At 44.9% G+C, this 18,043-nt stretch overlaps 6 protein-coding genes across 6 annotated transcripts; 3 read left to right on the top strand and 3 right to left on the bottom strand.

Annotated features, from left to right (window-relative positions):
- Positions 1–97: 97 nt before the first annotated feature.
- On the bottom strand, positions 98–386 carry BDB00DRAFT_877098 (uncharacterized protein; the record flags this gene model as incomplete). Its single annotated transcript, XM_053127561.1, has 2 exons — positions 98–176; positions 265–386. The coding sequence occupies 2 exons, from the start codon at positions 384–386 to the stop codon at positions 98–100; spliced, it is 201 nt and encodes a 66-aa protein (XP_052975005.1).
- A 3,656-nt stretch (positions 387–4,042) lies between these two features.
- Positions 4,043–5,106, top strand: BDB00DRAFT_733869 (velvet factor-domain-containing protein; the record flags this gene model as incomplete). The annotated part of the gene is made up of 6 exons (XM_053118352.1): positions 4,043–4,112; positions 4,202–4,323; positions 4,512–4,634; positions 4,770–4,813; positions 4,874–4,965; positions 5,030–5,106. Coding segments are annotated over 6 exons (528 nt in total), but the record flags the coding sequence as incomplete, so codon positions are not given.
- Positions 5,107–5,452: 346 nt separating this feature from the next.
- Positions 5,453–6,350, top strand: BDB00DRAFT_846764 (uncharacterized protein). The gene has a single exon (XM_053125177.1). It carries the CDS (start codon positions 5,757–5,759, stop codon positions 6,213–6,215), a length of 459 nt encoding a protein of 152 aa, XP_052975003.1. The 5' UTR covers positions 5,453–5,756; the 3' UTR covers positions 6,216–6,350.
- An 825-nt stretch (positions 6,351–7,175) lies between these two features.
- Positions 7,176–11,156, top strand: BDB00DRAFT_877096 (rab-GTPase-TBC domain-containing protein; the record flags this gene model as incomplete). Its single annotated transcript, XM_053127560.1, has 4 exons — positions 7,176–7,799; positions 7,908–8,423; positions 8,548–8,582; positions 8,846–11,156. 4 exons carry the CDS (start codon positions 7,176–7,178, stop codon positions 11,154–11,156), a joined length of 3,486 nt encoding a protein of 1,161 aa, XP_052975002.1.
- An 813-nt stretch (positions 11,157–11,969) lies between these two features.
- BDB00DRAFT_963242 (uncharacterized protein) lies at positions 11,970–13,511 on the bottom strand (the record flags this gene model as incomplete). The annotated part of the gene is made up of 3 exons (XM_053129747.1): positions 11,970–12,135; positions 12,199–12,741; positions 12,825–13,511. The coding sequence occupies 2 exons, from the start codon at positions 13,509–13,511 to the stop codon at positions 12,205–12,207; spliced, it is 1,224 nt and encodes a 407-aa protein (XP_052975001.1). The 3' UTR covers positions 11,970–12,135; positions 12,199–12,204.
- A 1,923-nt stretch (positions 13,512–15,434) lies between these two features.
- Positions 15,435–18,043, bottom strand: BDB00DRAFT_932472 (uncharacterized protein; the record flags this gene model as incomplete). The annotated part of the gene is made up of 9 exons (XM_053129081.1): positions 15,435–15,569; positions 15,647–16,062; positions 16,186–16,377; positions 16,465–16,526; positions 16,646–16,702; positions 16,778–16,991; positions 17,080–17,204; positions 17,291–17,329; positions 17,401–18,043. 8 exons carry the CDS (start codon positions 18,041–18,043, stop codon positions 15,694–15,696), a joined length of 1,701 nt encoding a protein of 566 aa, XP_052975000.1. The 3' UTR covers positions 15,435–15,569; positions 15,647–15,693.

The raw sequence follows: 18,043 nt of genomic DNA, 5'->3' as shown, positions 1-18,043 counted from the left end.
ACTACAGAGCAGCAGAGCTCCAATTAGCACACCATTGCCAATCACCACGAGCGCTCTCTTTGGGAATCCATTGTAATAATAAAGAAGAAGAAGATATTTACCAAGCGCAACAACAATCTTCGGCTGCGTCATTTTGCTGACCTTGTTGTTGAACAATGACAGTTTGTGGAGGAGGACTGCGCACCAAAGTATACAGAGAGGATAGTGTCAAAAGTCAATTGGATTATCAATTTTCGGAAAAGATTAGAAAACAAGACGACTTACTTTGGCTGATAATATTGTTGCAGTGGCTGTTGAGGAGCATAATAGCCTTGCTGTGCAGCAGGTGGAGGTGCATAGGCAGCATTTTGAGGTGGTGGTGGATATGAGTATTGTGGCGCAGACATCGTTTTATAATTTGCTCAAAGCTTTACGACTACAACCAGGAACGAACAAACAAACAAAAAAACAGAGAAGGGTGGATATTTGAGATGGCTATATATACAAAGAGCGACTCGTCGCAACCAAACAACGCTCGGGCATAGCGGAAAATGAGAGGCTCGTGGCGGGTCCGACGGATAATAATAAAAGGGTACTGCCATGTATCTTTGTGTGTGGTTTTTGTCCTTTCCAACGCCAAGAATTTTTTTTTTCTGCCTGCGTTACCAAGGAAATTACATTTATCCCAGCTGCTTTGCTTCGGCCCGATGATGCCGATTTAAAGACAGAAAAAAAAAATGTTCCTCGTTTTTTTTTTTTGAAACCGTCTCTTTATTCTTTCTCGTTGTTCGGGACAGAAAAGCGTTGCCCTGGACACACAATAACACGCCACCGAACCAACATTGCATCCCAACAAAAGCTTCAATGGGCTGTGGCTCAAAGGAAATATAAATGTCATACATTTTCCCCTCAATTACTCCTTACAGTTTAGGTACAACTGTAACTAGCAATAACACGTTTGGTGCATTATGTTGTTTACTACATCAATTGCAAAAAAAGTTGTGGTAATATGGCGGGCCAGAATTCAAGAATGCCTTTAATTTGGCTTGCTGCATCATCAGGCCACCATCGGGTCTGTTGGAAAATATAAAAACGTTTAATTCATAATAGATCGCTAGCTGATACAGTAAAAAGTCAACGGTGTGGTGCTGGTGAGGGATGAACAATGTAGCTCGCCAAGTACTTTAATAGTGCTGTATAGCCACCACGGCATGAATGTATGCCACTAAATCAGTCGGTTACTTGAACAGTGTTGTTTCTCTTATTGTTTTTACTTGACAATGGCCTCAGCCTCAGATGATAAGCCCAGTGAAATTCTGGACTGGTGGTATCAATGAAGCTTGAAACAAAAATACAAACTCACGTATATCAAGATTTGATGTGCATGAAAAACGTGACCGCAAGGTAATACAAACAGTAAGTGGTCACATACTCGCGTCCTAATTGAAACAAGCTCAAGATCGCCTCTAGCCTCTCTGATTTTGCAGAGTATCCCACTGTTGCGGTAATTGGTATCTATGGTTTCCATATACTTGAGCGCGAGTGCCTTGGATATATATATATATATATATATATATATATATATATAAAAGGATTCAAGTAGCAGTAAGTGCATGCACTCGTATAAGCAGGAGAACACCAACATCATAAAGAATAAAAGACCGTCCTTATTCCGTTCCTTGGGAACATATACACGAAATAAAAAGAAAGAGAGAGAGAGAGAGAGAGACATAGCATTGTTGTGATCCCATGAATAGTTTATTTACAAGGTAGTTTATCCTTAGATCGATGTGATGTCCGAAATAAAAAAAAACATTTTTCGACGCGTTTCGTATGTGACACATATCTACTTTATTCTCAACACTATGTAATACACAAACAAAAGGTATTCACTGTGGTACCAAGGACGACAGTCTGTTGTTCTTTTCATTGATGAAACGAGGGCAACAAGACACAAGGCATCTATTAACAAACGCCTGAAGAAGCTGTGGGGGAGGGGCTATGATAGGTGGCGCCAGATATGTTACACACCGAGTGTGTGACAAAGACGGAATCTGGTTACGGGTAATACATGCTCCGTTTCTGTTTTTTTTTTTTGGATCTACACATACACACCGGGTCGACATCAAAGAAGTGTTAGCTGTCTGTGAGCTCTTTGAAGCAACAGCACACAGCCGCTACATACTTGTCTCAATGATTATTGCTGCGGTGCTAGAATACAAAGAAAAAGGGAAACTCGAACACCGGGGAAATAAAAGGTTTTTTTCCATGTCAACTGCTGCTGTTATCGAGATAGGCTTTGTTTACAATGAGAAATTTCAGGGCGGACTGTAAAGTTTTTTTTCTTTTTTTTTTTGGTGTGTGGTTGGTTGAAAGTGTGATGTCGCTTCTAGAGGAAGGGGTGGGGGTCAGGGGAAGGGGGGAAAGACGATTTCATCGACAGTGGCATATGAAGAAGAATAGGTGACGACAATAACGTTTGCTGGATTAAAGCAGCATTTCAGCGTTCTCGAAGGTTATCGAAGCCGGTTGTTCCTCAGCAGACAACTATTTTGAGTTTCTGAGCTAAACCATATCGGAATCTGCCTCATGTACACTTGTCCGCTTCGGGTCATTGGTGGAAATTCCGTAACGCTGGCATGAATGAGAGTACATATGTTTCTAAGAGGGGTGTACACGACAGCAGCAGCAGTAGTGATCTATCGAGTGTGGAAGAAGCTGTAGGGCAAATAAAGACTGATAATGACACACGCGTCGGCTAATAGTCGTTCAAGAGAAAAAAGTGGGACACAAAGAAAAAAGCCGTTTTACACCCCCCGTTCCCTAACCCTCGGCACCCCACCCCCCAAGGTTGATCCAATGGGGTCATCCGAACAGAGTGCAAGCACTAGTGGTAGTAGTAAGTAGTAGTGGTACACACACACACACACACACACACAACTTGTCTCTTTCTCCGCCCGTGCATCGGTGCAGTCATAGCAGCAAATCAATGCAAAGTGTAAGACAAAGACCGGCCATCTCTTTTGGCAACAACAAATCAACAAAAAGCGGCCGGAGCTTGTTACTGATCTGCAAAGCAAAAGCGTCGGACAGGAAAAACTAACTAACACGGTGTTTTTTTAAGACAAGAAAGAAACAAAGATGTAATAGCTTTAGACTGGTTACAATTTCCCTCCCTCCCTCTCTCCCCCCCCCCACCCCACTCTCTTGTATTATCTGCATTGTGGCAATAACCATGACGACGACCGAGAATTATCTGTTATGACTACTACTCTAATTACACACATAGTTACAGCACCAAGCTAGGCACAAGCGGAGCTTGACCCGAAAAACTGGTAACGGAACATTTACTTTACAGAATTGGGGTGGAAGGGGTTGGGGGGGGCGTGGGTGGGGACTGCCCTGTTTTGCCTTGGTTGCTGCTGCTGCTAACTGATTGTGTAGGGCCAGTTGGCTGGGTTGACCGGGTTTGTAGTGCTCTCTGGCCTGGCTGGGATAACGATGGCTGACTGGCTGATCAAAAAACCCTATCATGGACTGACTGACTGACTGACTGACTGATTGGACTACTGGAATAATAAGAACTAAGCACGGCACAGAATATTTTTTCTTCTTCTTAAAAAGTTCTTTACTTTATGTCTTGTCTCTTTTTCTCCCTTTCCCTTGGTTTTTGGGCACAACGAAAACCTACCTGTTAACGCTCCATTCCGCGAGTGTCCGCTTATTCACTCATTTCGCTCGCTCTAACCCTTTCCCTTTTTCTACACAAAACCGAACATTCTCTTTTTCGTTTTCCCTCATTCCCTGTTCTTTACGGCATTTCAATCGTTGACACAAACTCCATTCCTCGTCTTTTGTGCTTCTTTTCCTTTCTCTCTCTCTCTCTCTTTTCGGAAACTATCTCCCTTCTCTTTTCGAAAGAAAAAGTGTTTCCGTTTGTATAGAACCCCTATTCCATAACATTTGTATACTACAAAATACGACGACGACGACGAAGATCATCCGCCCCTCTCTTTTCTCTCTCTATATATAATACACACACCTTGTATAGAGGAGGGAAACTATGAGTACTGTGGTACCGCCGCCATTAGGCCTTGGACGACCCAGCAGGAAGAGCATCCAGTATCGTCTAGGTAAAAAGATCCTTTGAGCCAGGCCAGGGACATTATAGATTAGATGAAACGAATCGTAATATCTCAATAATCCTACAAATTTTGTATAGTTGTCATTCAGCATCCCACACGCGCACGCTGCTGTGGTTTTGGCGAAAAGGACAAACGGCCCATCAATCCGCCACCAATCCTCCAGCTCCATGTCACCAATTCGGACGGCTTATTGACACCTGTCAGGCAAGCATTACATCATCCTTTTTCTCAAATCTCTTTTCTTTGTGTGTGTGATATAAAAACAAAAAGTTCCCAGTATCCGGGAAACAGTAACCCCCTCCGCCCCCCCCTCCCCCTTCCGCCCAATAGTACTACTTTAGAAAAAATAGAAAGTATCTCTGATGATGTTACCAAAATGACAGCGAGACAGATAATGTTTCACACCTGATCGTCCAATGTGATTTATTTTCTGCCGACCGGAAGGATAACCGAAACGTCGTCTATAACCCAGCCTCGATCAACCCAGCCTACCCAAACAGCAATGCCGCTGTGATGTCCTTTCAAGATCCAAAGCCAATGCGCAACTTTCTAGGCACGTTGGTCTCCAATGCTCATCAATTGACCGATCTGCAAGATCGCTTGGGGATCTTTTTCATATTCCACGACATCTCGGTCCGAACAGAGGGCGCCTTTTGTCTCCGCTTTCGGTTCATTGACTTGACTGCTGGGTAACCTATTGGTAGCTTACGACAATGCACTGTCAGCATTAACACGTTTCCTTTGTATAGAGAACCATTGACGATGAGCACTCAGGTGCTGCATGAAGTGTTTTCTGATCCGTTCTCGGTCTATTCGGCCAAGAATTTCCCTGGCATGACAGGTAGTATGGAATAGATGGAAGACTGTACGCATTACACGTAATAATAAACTTGCTGTATGTACAGGTACCACACCATTGTCGCTCTGTTTTTCAAAGCAAGGAATTAAAATATCTGTCCGGAAGAGTCCGGGATCAAAGCGATCGTCCACTGAACTGCATGGGGTATCATCATCATCATCAGTAGCAGCAGCAGAAGCGTCTTCGTCATCAGCATCAGTGACAACATCCTCATCATCAACAGCTACGGTTAAAGCAGTATCTGCTGCAACAGCAAAAGTTGCACAAGATGTCATTCAACAACAACAACAACAACAGCAGCAGCAGCAGCAAAGATTATTAGTTGTTGATAGTCATCACCAGAAAAGCGTTACTGCATTAGCAACGTTTGTGTCTTCAGGGACACAAAGAACGAGCGGCAAAGAAGGAGTATCAGGAGGCACCCGCAGCAATCACAGTCATACGGAGTTAAAGGAAACAGCAACTACTGCTACTACTACTACTACTACTACTGCTACTCAATCCCGGTGTCAGGAAGTGATAGCAGCGGCATCAACATCGACGACACGGGTGGGGCAGCATCCTGCTGGAGGAGGTAGGGCAGCTTCTTCTTCTTCTTCTTCTTCTTCCGATACATCGGCTGCTCCTGCCGCTACAACAACAACAACAGCAACGACGGCGACAGAGGGTCATGCAACAACTACAACTACAACAACAACGCAATATAGAAGGATCCATATATCATCGGTGCTGGCGTCTGATGATGATGACGATGACAACGACACGCGCTCGGCATGGCCACAACAGTATCCATGGCAATGACGATGACACTCGCGCAGTGTGCGTGGTCTCTATGTATACTTAAAGGACCTACTCCACTCTCCCACGCGACGACCTTGCACTCCCTAGATTACCATTCAATGCTATTGCCGATCGCATTTTCTATTTTCCTTTATCTTTGTTGCTTGTTCCACTTCTCACGGCTTATCGTTCTCTTGCGCTTTCTTCACTCTCTAAAACTTGTATATATAGTATACCACGAAAACTCAAAATGGAACGCACTCGCATCACATCACATCCAACATCCCATCACATACACCAGTAGTTTTTTGTTCTTAACTCATTCAGCACGCAATACACTCACACACACACACAAAGAGAAGCACACCTCTTCTCGACCATTTTGTTCCAAGCATCTTTACATCTCAATAATATTCATAACAGTATATACATATATATATGTCTACTACTAACCACTCTCTCGGGGGTGTTCCCCCCCCAAAAGACTTAACCCCACAGGTCTTTTAGAAAAGAAAAAAAGAAATAAAAGTATATTAGCTCCAGGGCACTCCCTAAATAAGCGTGTATACTCAGCTTATGCAACTGAAGGTGAAAATAAAAAAGGAATGATATACCGTCCTCTCCACCAAGCGAGATCTTAGGCTGAATTTGTTAACACTTGCTTGAAGAAGAGTTATCGCCCTCGCCCCTGACACGTAAAGGGGCGCAGAATTAGAGAGAGAGAGAGAGAGAGATAGAGTGTGTGTGTGTGTGTATGTGTATATATGTCATCTGGATCTTTATATATAATATGCACACTGGCTCTACTCTTTTTTCTTTCTTCTTTCTTGATCTCTCTTGTTCTTGATTTCTTACTTTTGATTTTACTGTTCTCCCCCCTTTCTCTCCGCCCCCGGTCCGCCTCCCTCCCTCCTTCTCGACCACACTCTTCTTACTTTTTTTTTATTTCTTTGGCAAATCAAAAAAAGGGTATGTATCGTTGTTGTTGTTGTTGTTGGTCTTGTTGTGGTGGTGGTGGTAGTAGTGGTGGTAGCAGTCATAGTACTTGTAATACTAGCAGTGGTGGTGGTAGAAGAACAGCTGGAGGGGGTTGGGAGGTTAATGGGTCTATGGTGACACCAACGTTGCACGAAAACGTGAACTGATCCTTTCATTTTCCATTAGGACCCCACCCACCGCACCCATAATCAATAATAATCAATAATAATAATATTATATACCACAGCTACTGCTGCTACTACTACTGCTACTACTACTACTACTACTACTATCACTACAGCTACTACTGCTACTAATAACCCTTTTATTCCTCCCTCTTTTCTTCTTCTTCTTATCTCTCTTCTTTTCCTTCCTTTTTTCTTTCTTGTTGTTGTGTGTCTATACTCTCTGCCTCGCTCTATTTAATATAACATATGTCAGTCGCTCTAGACAAAAGTACCACCTCGCTTCGACGAGAAGAAGAGGAAACAACAACGACACCGTCCTTACCTAATGACAACACCGCTACCACCACCACAACCACAAGCATAAACAGCAACGACGACAACGACAACACTGCCGCCGCTGCTGCTGTTGCTGCTGGAATGAAGCTTTCACCTGAAGTTGTTGAAAGATTGCAACAACTCCAAGATGCGAACCGGCCTGTTTCGATTGACGAAATTCTGCAAGCAGCCAATCTCAGTCATCTCGCTGTCAATCAACCCAAACCCTCCAAATCAGCTGACAATCGACTGTCCCCTGAATCTGCATCAGCAGCAAACGATGTAGTTATTCCTACAAAGTCAGCCTCAATGACCTTGGCCGAGCGACGACGTATTCCTGCCTCGACGGAAAAGCTACGTCTGTATGCCCAAATGGCTCATCCGGACCCGTCATCGCAGCAGACAGAAGAACCATTCGTAGTATCAACAGCAGCAGCACCAGAAGCAACAGTAGCAGCAGCAAATACAGAACTACCACACCAACAGCAAACAAGTAACAACACTGAAAGTTTACTCGACCGATACGAACAAGAAAATGATGAGTTGCCACCCGAGGTAAAGTCTTTTTCGGACCCATATTCCAACAAATTAGAACGCACTTTACAAATTTTGCATATCACTCACACGATCATCATTTAACTACGACCTCGAAAAATTTTACAGGATGCAGATCTTGATCTGCTGACACATCTCGAACGACAGCAGAGCTTGCTTGCCGCAGATCCCAAGTCCTCGTGCATCGATGCAAGCGTACTATTAGACCAGTTAAACAACAATGACAATGACAACGACAACAGAACAACAACGACGACGACGAGTAAAGATGACGATGGATTTTGGAAGCACGTTGCCCAAAACTACACGACAGCGGCACCTCGCTTCGCTCGACTGTTGATCAGCCGTTTGCGCCGGCAAGGGATCGCTGCTCCTTGGCGTGGCGTCGTTTGGCAAGCCATGGCACAATCTTCGGATACCCATCTGGCGTCCATGTATGACAAACTCGTTCAGGGCGACATGGGCATGTCCTCGTACGAGCGAGTGATCGATCGGGACGTTGCCCGAATGACCGACCACCATCGTGAGGCAACCGGCCGTATGCTGAAGGCATATAGCGTGTACGACGCTCACGTCGGCTATTGTCAGGGTCTCGCCATGCTTGCACGACCATTATTGATGGAGGTAAACTTTTTTCTTTGTTTGTTTGGGGGCAAAAAAATAAAGAAAAAAAGAAGGTTAAGCTCAAGAATGCATAAGAATAACAAAGGTTCCTTCTCTTTCTTGAAATTTCGCCCGTAACTATTAGATGAACGAACGACACGCATTCTGTAGCTTCGTCAGGTAAATAGATCATACCCATCTCAGAGTTTCGTGAACACTTTTCCATCTATGTTTATGTTGCCGCTCGTCTCTGCCCCCCATCCTCAACACACACACCCCGGCCGCCCATCCATCGTTCGTTTGGGCGATGATGTGGATTGCATGAAGAAGAAGAAGAAGAAAAGGAGGGAGGGGGGAGGGGGAGGGGCGGGTTTTTGCTGTAGTCTTTCGTAACTTCATCCCTTAATTTGACTAACCGGCCTCCCTAAAAATGAAATAAATAGACTGATGGAAGCTCACGAAATGCGCGCCCTGTTTATGCTAAATATGGAAGGCCTGCATCTACGACTGCATCAATTCCAAACGCTGCTTTCACAACAATGTCCTCGTCTATTCCAGCATCTCTCGAGCAACACCATCCATGCGCCAATGTATGCGTCCCAGTGGTTCTTGACATTGTTTGCCTCGTCGCTGCCGACCGCCGTTGCCCTGCGAATGTACGACCTCGTGTTTGCTCAGGGCGCAGTTCCGACTATGATGCGCGTGGCGATAGCAGTAATGCAAAAGCACCAGGACCGGCTCCTGAATATCTGCCAGTTCGAGCAGCTCATGACCTATTTGACAAGCGGCACCTTACACGAAGACCCGGAGGAGCTCGTCGCCGCTGTGCTTGATTTGACATCAACCATCACCGTGGCCAAGCTCGATAGTATTGCCGAGGCTTATCACATCGAAGCCCAGCAAGAAAAAGATCGAGCTCAACAGCTGCTCGCCATTCGATTCAATGGCATGACTACTCGACGTGCCAACAAGCGAGAATCGTGGTTCTCGTGGGGAAACAGTGCTGCCACACCTGCTCACAACAACAACAGTCATTTGAACGATTCAGTATCACCTCCCACCTCGCCGCTTTCACCTACTGCCAGCTCCGGCAAGGTATCCTTGGATCATCGTCGTAACGTATCGACGTTGCATCAGCAGATCGAGGATTTGGTCACCGCCATGTCCCACTTGCAAAAGGAACACTCACAACTGAACGAAAACGTCACTGCCATGAAGATGCGCGAACTCGACTATGAATCCGAACGCAGCAAGTTGAGCAAGCGCAATGCCACCCTAGAGAAGCGGTTGAAAAAGTACAAGACCAAGCTTGCTAATGCATCACCGTCATCCAACAGCAACAACAACAACAACGGCTTACCCCCTCCAGCAGCAGCATCGCCTCAACAAAGTCAGCTCGAAAGACTCGAAAAGGACACGGAGTTCAAGTCGTTTGTCGACTCGCTGCGCATGAGCGGTGACTTTGGTGCCCTGATTGCCGGTGCACTTTCAACAGATGCCGCCGATCATAGCAGTGACAAGAAGAGCGCCAGCAGCAACAAGTCAAGCAAACGATCCGTGTCCAAACGTTCTTCGGTCACATCATCGTATCGCAATAGCCAAAGCAGCATGAGCAGCAGTAGCAGCAACAACAGCAATAGCCAGAACGACAGCGAAAACGACACTGTTGCGACGGCAGTTGAAGACTTATCCGTCTCCATGCCTACGAATGATAGCAAAAAGGGCGATAACAGCAACAAAAGCAGCGAAGGTGAAGAAGCATTGCATCAAGTGACATCCGAACTCGTTGCTGTCAAACTTGCCAGTTTCGAGATGGGACAAAAGTACGAACAACTGTGCCACAAATACAACCAAGTCGAAAAGCAACTCGCGACCTCGCAGCACGAACAGAAGGAGTTGTCACAACAAGTGTCTGAATTGCAAGCGACCATGGACGCCATGCAGACAGAGAAGGAGCAGATTCTGCAGGAGCACGAGGACTTGGCCAAGGAGAACGAGGAGTTGATGGACAAGAACATGGCGGCTAAGCGGACCTCTGCGGAGCTTCAGTTTGAAAAGATGGCCATGACCAAGGAAATGGAGAAACTGGAGAAACGACTGCAGACGTTGGAAAAAGAAAAACAGGAATACTTTATGCCGCGCGGCACATTTACCGAAGAAGTGTTTGCCGCTCATCGTATTCTCTTTGACAATCACAAAAAAGAAAAAGAACTACAGCAACAACAACAAGCATCCTCGTTGACGCGTCGACATACCTTACAATTGACCACCACCACTACTACCACTACTACTACTGCAAACAACGAAGAATTCCAATCCAAATACGTTGAAAGTGATTTGCGATGCCGTGAGCTCGAGAAACTCTTGGCTGAAGCCAAGGTCAAGCTGGCGGAATACGAAGCTTCCACGATGCCCTTGTCACCGCGAGCTTCGCTTCAACGGTCTTCGGTCCACATGAAGCGCACGTCGACCGCATCGCTGTCCATGTTGGCCAGCAGAGTTACGTCACCTACCTCGATCACAGACCCAAACAGACGGGACTCGGCTGAAAGCTACGCATCTTCAGTGACCTCGGCCACGTCTTTGGGCAGTGCGCCAAACAGTGCTGGCATGACTACTACTTCTAACAACAACTACAAGCGGTCAAGCATGTATGCACGTTTGTGGAATTCTTTGGGACCTGCAGCACCCGCAGGGGTAACGGCTAATAATGGCGGTGCAAGGAATTCGGTCGTTGTCAAGCAACAGATTTAGGGAAAAATACCCCATCTCGAACCTTTCTCTTCTTCCATGCTATCTCTCTCTGTGTGTGTGCTTCTCACCCTCCCCTTGGCTATCTATTTATTATTTCTTTTATCTTCCAAATAAAACAGATCCTTTCTTTCTACTATCATCATCATCTTCATCCCACTCACCCATTACCTCTCTCTCTCTCTCTCTCCGTTGTTAAAAACCTGCTCATACAAATCTCATTGATATTGAATAAATTTCTCTCTCTCTCTCGGTAAAGAACTCCACACGCCATCATCACATGCCGCAATCTGCAATGGAAATCCGGGGTTCGTGCTACTTTTATTGATCATGCTTTATATGCTATAGTAATAGTATACAGCTAATATACTACTACGGCAAAAGAAAACACAGACACATCCACTTATTACATATGAATGTGCTCTTGGGGCCGCCGAAAATTCGCGTTGAGAAATTTCGGGTAAATAGTTTACCCGACTGAAAACGCGAATATTTTCTAGTCAGCTTTGGGACAATGTTCATCCGTACATATGCATATCAACAAGCATCATTTTTTTCGTAGTATCAGTATATGCCATTGTTTATGAATATATGAAAACCAATAAAAAAATAAATAAAGCAGCTAGTAGCTATATTATATCATTTGCACCAACGTATACTAACAGCTATTACTATTACTTTATGACTGTCAGTTCTTATCTAGCTTTTAGATCGATATGTGATCATACACAGCATGCTACGGAATACGGAAACATAAAAATGATCCCCACTATCTGCAAATAATATGCACTCACCTTACCGTTATTATTAAGGTTGCATGAAGTTGATGATCGGATAATATATTATAGTTTGAAAAATGATGAAGAAATGGTGGAATAAACATTAAAGAAATTTGGTAAAACAAGAAGGGAGAAAAAAAGTAAAGAGAGATCTAATGGAAAAAAACTAAAGAGAAAAAGATAGAGAGAGAAGGTATAGAAACCTAATAACAATGGTTTGTATAAATAAGTACGTAATGGATCAACACATGTAACTCGTAACTTACAAAAGCTTATACATGGCGTGTGTATCGATCTGTTTCAGAATATGTCGTTGGAATCGTGCGTCTGCGACGTTCTCTAATAACACGCGTCAGATAGGTGTCGACGGTGTTGTTTGTTTCAGCTACTTCAAATTGTTCATTCAGATTCGCAGGAATGAGATAGCGATACATATTTGTTTCGTCTTCATACTCGTCGTCTAACTGCTGCATGCGGAGGGCCAGCTCACGACGCTGCTGTCGGTTTCTCTGCATCTGTAGCTCTCGTCGTAAAAGATCGGCTTCTCTATCGACAATAACACTGCTGGCATTCTCGTTATTTGAAGTTGTTGTTGGCGATACAGAGTCGTCGTCTTCATGTTGATCGTGGAAACTGTCCACATCGCCGACGCTGGCATTATCGCTTATTTCGATTATGCTCGATGTTGTAGTAGTAGATATAGTGGGAGTTATAGCAGAGGTGGCAGTTGTAGTGGCGAAAGTGATGGAAGCGGGAGCAGGAACGTGTCCGCTCAGCAATCGCATATTGGAAAAAACATTTTCATACCACTGTTTGTATGAAAAATACTTCAGTATACCCAGTGTTCATTAAGTGACTTTAGTTCCATATTGCAGACTGGTTCTTCACTTACTGGTCTGATCCGAATGAATGGCTGGGTCGATTGTCGATGAACAAGAACACCGGAAGCTGGTATTTCACCATGACCAGAGCGTTTTACAAGATGCTTGCAAATGAGGAATCGGCTAGTAAGATAGGCTTTGCAGCCACAAGTCCATGTATCTACTGTTGGCTGATACAGCGCATTTGCATTGCTGTTTTCTGGCAGACGATAAGCCTTGTTCCAGTGGTTGACAAAGGCTTGTTGCCATCTTGTAGCTTGCCGGAACTGGACGGTGTCGCGATTATACTTCACTCGCAAATCAGGAAAATGTTTTTCAATAATCACGAAAACGAGCAAGTCCAAACGAGCACGGTTAAACCTGTATAGGTGGTTGCGCTTTAAAACCTTCCAGTGGGCTTCAATCAACATTGTGGTTTTGCCTCCTGGGATACGGTCAGGAATAGCAGATCGTGCCCACTGGTTCCAAGCTGTAGGTTTGTACCAAAATGTGTATAGGTAGACCCATGCGTCGATATATCCATTCTCGTGACAATAATTATAAATTTCCCTGGCCGCATATTGGTGGATTTCAAGGGCTGTGCGTCGGTGTGTGCCTACGTGAAAAGGTAATATTAGTATCAATACCAGTAGAATATGACCGACAAGGACTGTTGCTGATATGTTGCATAAATCAACTCTATGAAACGCGTTTACCATCGGGAATCAGTGGATGCATATGATAATGATCTGTCATTTTGTCAATTATTTCTTTCCGTTGTTCTTCCGGGCAGATAACACCTGTGCGACCACCGATGGATGGCGTCCAGGTTACGTCGACGAAAGGAAAATCAGTGTTTGCTTGTACATTATTATATGGTGGCGGGCGGCGGCTTTTTGTCTCGCTTAATTTGCGATCAACAGATCTTTTCAAATGCCAAAGACAGAGACGCAATCGCGACAGACCAAACACTGTCTCTATGCCATTCATTTGTGCCTGATCCTTGTCCGAAAACATAAACATCGGATTGAACCCACGCTCCCTCAATACACGGAAAAAGGAAATCAAAGTGTTGGTTTTGGTATTGGGTGGGGCATCATCAAATGCCGTATAAAGAAGATAGGCGATAGGGAATCCTACGCCATTCACATTGGCAATAATGCCGTACAACTCTGAGCCAGCACGATTTGTCTTCCAGGTCGAATCAATGCAGTACTCTTCGATCAGCTCACTTCTGACCAACAAACCTAAAAACGGAGTGACAAATCCCAAGGCAGCACATACAGATGCATCTCTGCTCCAAAACACCTAGCGTTTATTTCAACTAATTCAGATTCTACTTCTATTTGTAATCTATTACTACCTACCGCTAGCTTCCAGAGAAAAGACTAGGTCAAGGTCAGTATCTATTAATATAATCACCTACCTCATAAAAGCCTTGTACATTATACCGTTGTAGGAGTAGTCGCACTGACAGTAACTGATCATCATGCAGACGATACAGGTTCTTGAACGATTCTGCCCACCAGTAATACACCTGCATAGGCGTAACGTTGGATTCAGGAAAACGTCGGATAACGCGCCGGTACAATTCGTTGGCACCTGTTTCTGCAGCTTCCCGAGCGATGTACTGCTTTACTTCGTCAGGAACCAAATTGTGCTCTCGTCGACGTATACTGCCATCATTGCTATCAACAGGCACATGGTCTTGATGCCGGATTGCAAGTTCGACATAGCCTTGCTGCCTAACGATCGTTCCTTTTACGCGTCCGCCGCAATCAAACGTTGGCATTCGTACAGTGATCCTCTGGCGTTGCGCGGCGAGAACGGTGTTCTGATAGACTTGGGAGCGCGAGCAGTAGGCAGTGAATGATACCTTGAATGCTTGCTCAGGGGCCCCCTCGTTCTTCAGCATATATCGATGCCCATCGCAACTGGTCACCTCATCCAAAATTCGCTCGATCAATTGATTATTCGATATCGATTCCATGTACGGTTCAACCATTACATAACAATAGAAAAGATCGTTCTGCATACCATGTAGTAAATGATCAAGAATTTAGTGAAAAAAATTCAAAATACATGTATGTACTTACCGTATCATCTGCAGCAGGATAATGATCATTTAAAGAGTCCAACATCACCATGTCATCCAACGGAACAATCTCGGGTGGAGTGTCTCTGGTTCGGCAGGCCACACAGGTTCTATACGGTCTAGTATTACCGCTGAAATCCATTCCAGGCTTCTCACTGCGGCATCTCTTGCAAAGATAGTTGTTGTTGTAGTCAAAATTACCAGCACTAAGTGCTTCAGTAACAGTTGGTAAAGTAGAGTTCGGTTGGTTACGATGTCCAGAGTTCATTCTGCAATTAATAAAAAAAAAGAGTTGGAGAAAGAGCAGGGAAGAGGAAGAAAACACCTAAGCCCCTTCTTTCCAGGGTCAAAAAAATTCAGACTCCATACGCTCTTTCGCGTTTGTTAACCATCTAATGATGGTTCTAGAGCAACTACTTTTCTTTTACTGTACACATTATCTTAATGTTATCTCATACTTTTTGTCAGCTAAATTTCTATTCCTATAGGACCATATAATAGTATGAAAAAAGTGATGTTTGTAGGTATACATAGGTGGATGTATCCGGTTGAATATTTATCCCGCTTTGATAATGGGTGTTCGCGTTTTCAGTCGGGTAACATATTTACCCGAAATTTCTCATCGCGAATTTTTAGCGGCTCCTATGAAAGCGTACATATGATGGGGGCTGTGTGACTATGTCTGGAGGTTCCATAATTAGCAACCCGGACCATGAAAATGCGCGCCACATTTATGCATACAATAGTTTTATTACTTACCACGAGCAAGCCACGGGTGCAAACCCGACCGTCCTGACGAAGACGGTCTAATTGTTTGGGATCTGGTGCGATGGACGAATGAACTGGCCTGGACGTTGGCCGTGTTCGAGCATTGCCATTGCAATTGTTGACTGACAGTGACCTGAGGCACCGTCTCGATGAAACACACCACGGCCTTCTTGCTGGCATTGTGGACAAACCTTGATGCGGATGACTTTGTCTTCCCAAGATCGTTGAGTGGGTCCATATTGAGGGCATGGCGAAGAGGAGGTGGCCGCCGGAGTAAACCGTAACTCAGTTACACGTCCAAACATGGCACAGCGCAGGCAGAACTTTGATGTACCGTATTCGTCAATGCGGACGGGTACAAAACGACGTCCCTTTTTTGCTTTTCGCTCGAATGAGTAACCTTGTGGCTAGCTTAGCATCCAAAGCGGGCCGTGAGCCTCTTCGATGATCGTCAGTAGTGAGTGCGTCCGCACCAAAACCGAGCAGAACGGGGCCGTTCGGATTCCCACTGTTCCTTGTTCCATTCACACCTCCTTTCGTCTCCTACGTTTTCGACGGATTCTCTTGTCATCGGCCGTGTTTGCATAATGGTCGCTTGGAAATTGCTGTGGTGGTGGACCTTTGATCATATTCAGAAGTGTGTCCGTGGCCTTGTTTAATGCGGAATCCATGGAAATGCGGGTGTCCCAAGCTTTGCGCCGAACCGAACACTGAGAATAGAACTGCCAGAGGCTGATTGATGCCCACATTGTCAGTCTGTCATGCACGCACGTATAGCATGAACTTAGCAAGGTTCGATTTCTTGCTACCAGCCATAAGTCGCGCTTCCAGTACATCCATGCCAGCAGCGAGCTTTCTGTCGTGTAGCCATCTACCATTCAATCCTTGTCGACCCTATATCTCATTCTTTTTCACAGTATACTGAACACCGGTGTCATGGACATGGTGCTCGCTGGGCAAAAAAAAATGCACCTGCGGCAAACGTTTTACCTAGGTCAAGGCCAATGGCACCGTCATATTCTCCTACTCCTCGTTCACCTTCTGGAGCTAATACGTTTAAAAATTATTTTACTGATTAACTTCATGTCGATATGGCATTTCTCCTATGTTACGACTACCTACCATTTGCTTCAACACGTGCAAGCATGTTCCTGATTTCTGGCAGGTAACGCAAAGTAGTAGTTCCAGAACCGCCTCTTGAGCCAGGTTTGGACCAGTCGGTCATGCTCGCAAACAGTTGCACGTCGTCTGTTCTGATCATACGCAACGTAAACCGCGGTGTACCAGGTTCTACGGCACCCTCGAAGGTCTCATTGATAAACTTTTCGTATCCACGCTGTTTTTGTCCTTAAAGCACCGTCTTGCAACTTGGTAGTACCATGCGCCAAATCAACAAGGAAAGAATATGGGTCATTGGAACGGACAGCCCGACGATTCTGCTGGCCATGGCGGTCTCTTGCATATTGTATCCGTTCTTCTTCTTGTAAATTAAAATATCTGCGATATCCCTCTTGCAATCGTGCACGAGCATCATTCACACTGTCTCTCGCTACGTAACATTTTGTAAAAGTCAAAATTCGTCAGTAAAAAGTTTTATAATTTTGCTCACATTTCACCAAAATCACCCCAACATACCAGCTTGCAGTCGAGCCCTGTTGTCAATGTTTGTTTCTGCTTCCATAAAAGCGCATGCAGATTCATGTATATCGGCGCAACAAAATATTCAAGGTGGTCAAATATGTTACGAATAGACGTTGATGGAAGTTGTACGGGGATTGTCTTGCTTGCAGCAGAAGGGCACGCAGCGCATGATAAAGTGTCGGGTAAACGCTCGAGCATGGCAATTTGCATCGAAAGAAGATGATGAGTTTGGCTACTTGAAGCCACAACGGGTACTGGGTCATCGTCGTCGCCGTTGCTGCTGTCGCCGTTGTTACCACGATTGCTACCGCCACTCGGATCTTCTTCATCGCTGTCGTCATCAGTTTCAACTGCATTATCAAGTGCAATATCACGCTGGATTTTTTCGATGGTACGCTTGAGACCACCAGCCTTTTTCGACGCAGAGCTCGTCACTGGAGGGGCAGGGTGTGATGGTCCAGCTTGCAGTGGCGACGAAGGAGGTTGATCCTGTTGACTAGCAGCAACGACTTGAGATCGATCATCACGAGGATGCTTGATCACCAAGCAGTCAAATATGTCTAGAGGACTTTGATCTTGATCTTGGTCAGCTAGCCGAACTCCAATTAGGCGACCTATCACTTCTTGGTAAAACAGGAGTTCCTGAGTAATAAACCTCTCCAAAGCTTGTCGATTTTCTTCCGTGGCTTCTTGTGCGAGTGATTCGGCAACCTTGAAACATTTTGACAAATTGATTACAGACTCCAT

The sequence above is a fragment of the Zychaea mexicana genome (assembly GCF_025766255.1).
Source record: "Zychaea mexicana strain RSA 1403 chromosome Unknown BDB00scaffold_102, whole genome shotgun sequence".
NCBI lineage: Eukaryota > Fungi > Mucoromycota > Mucoromycetes > Mucorales > Lichtheimiaceae > Zychaea > Zychaea mexicana.
This window is presented reverse-complemented; position numbering and strand designations above follow the sequence as displayed.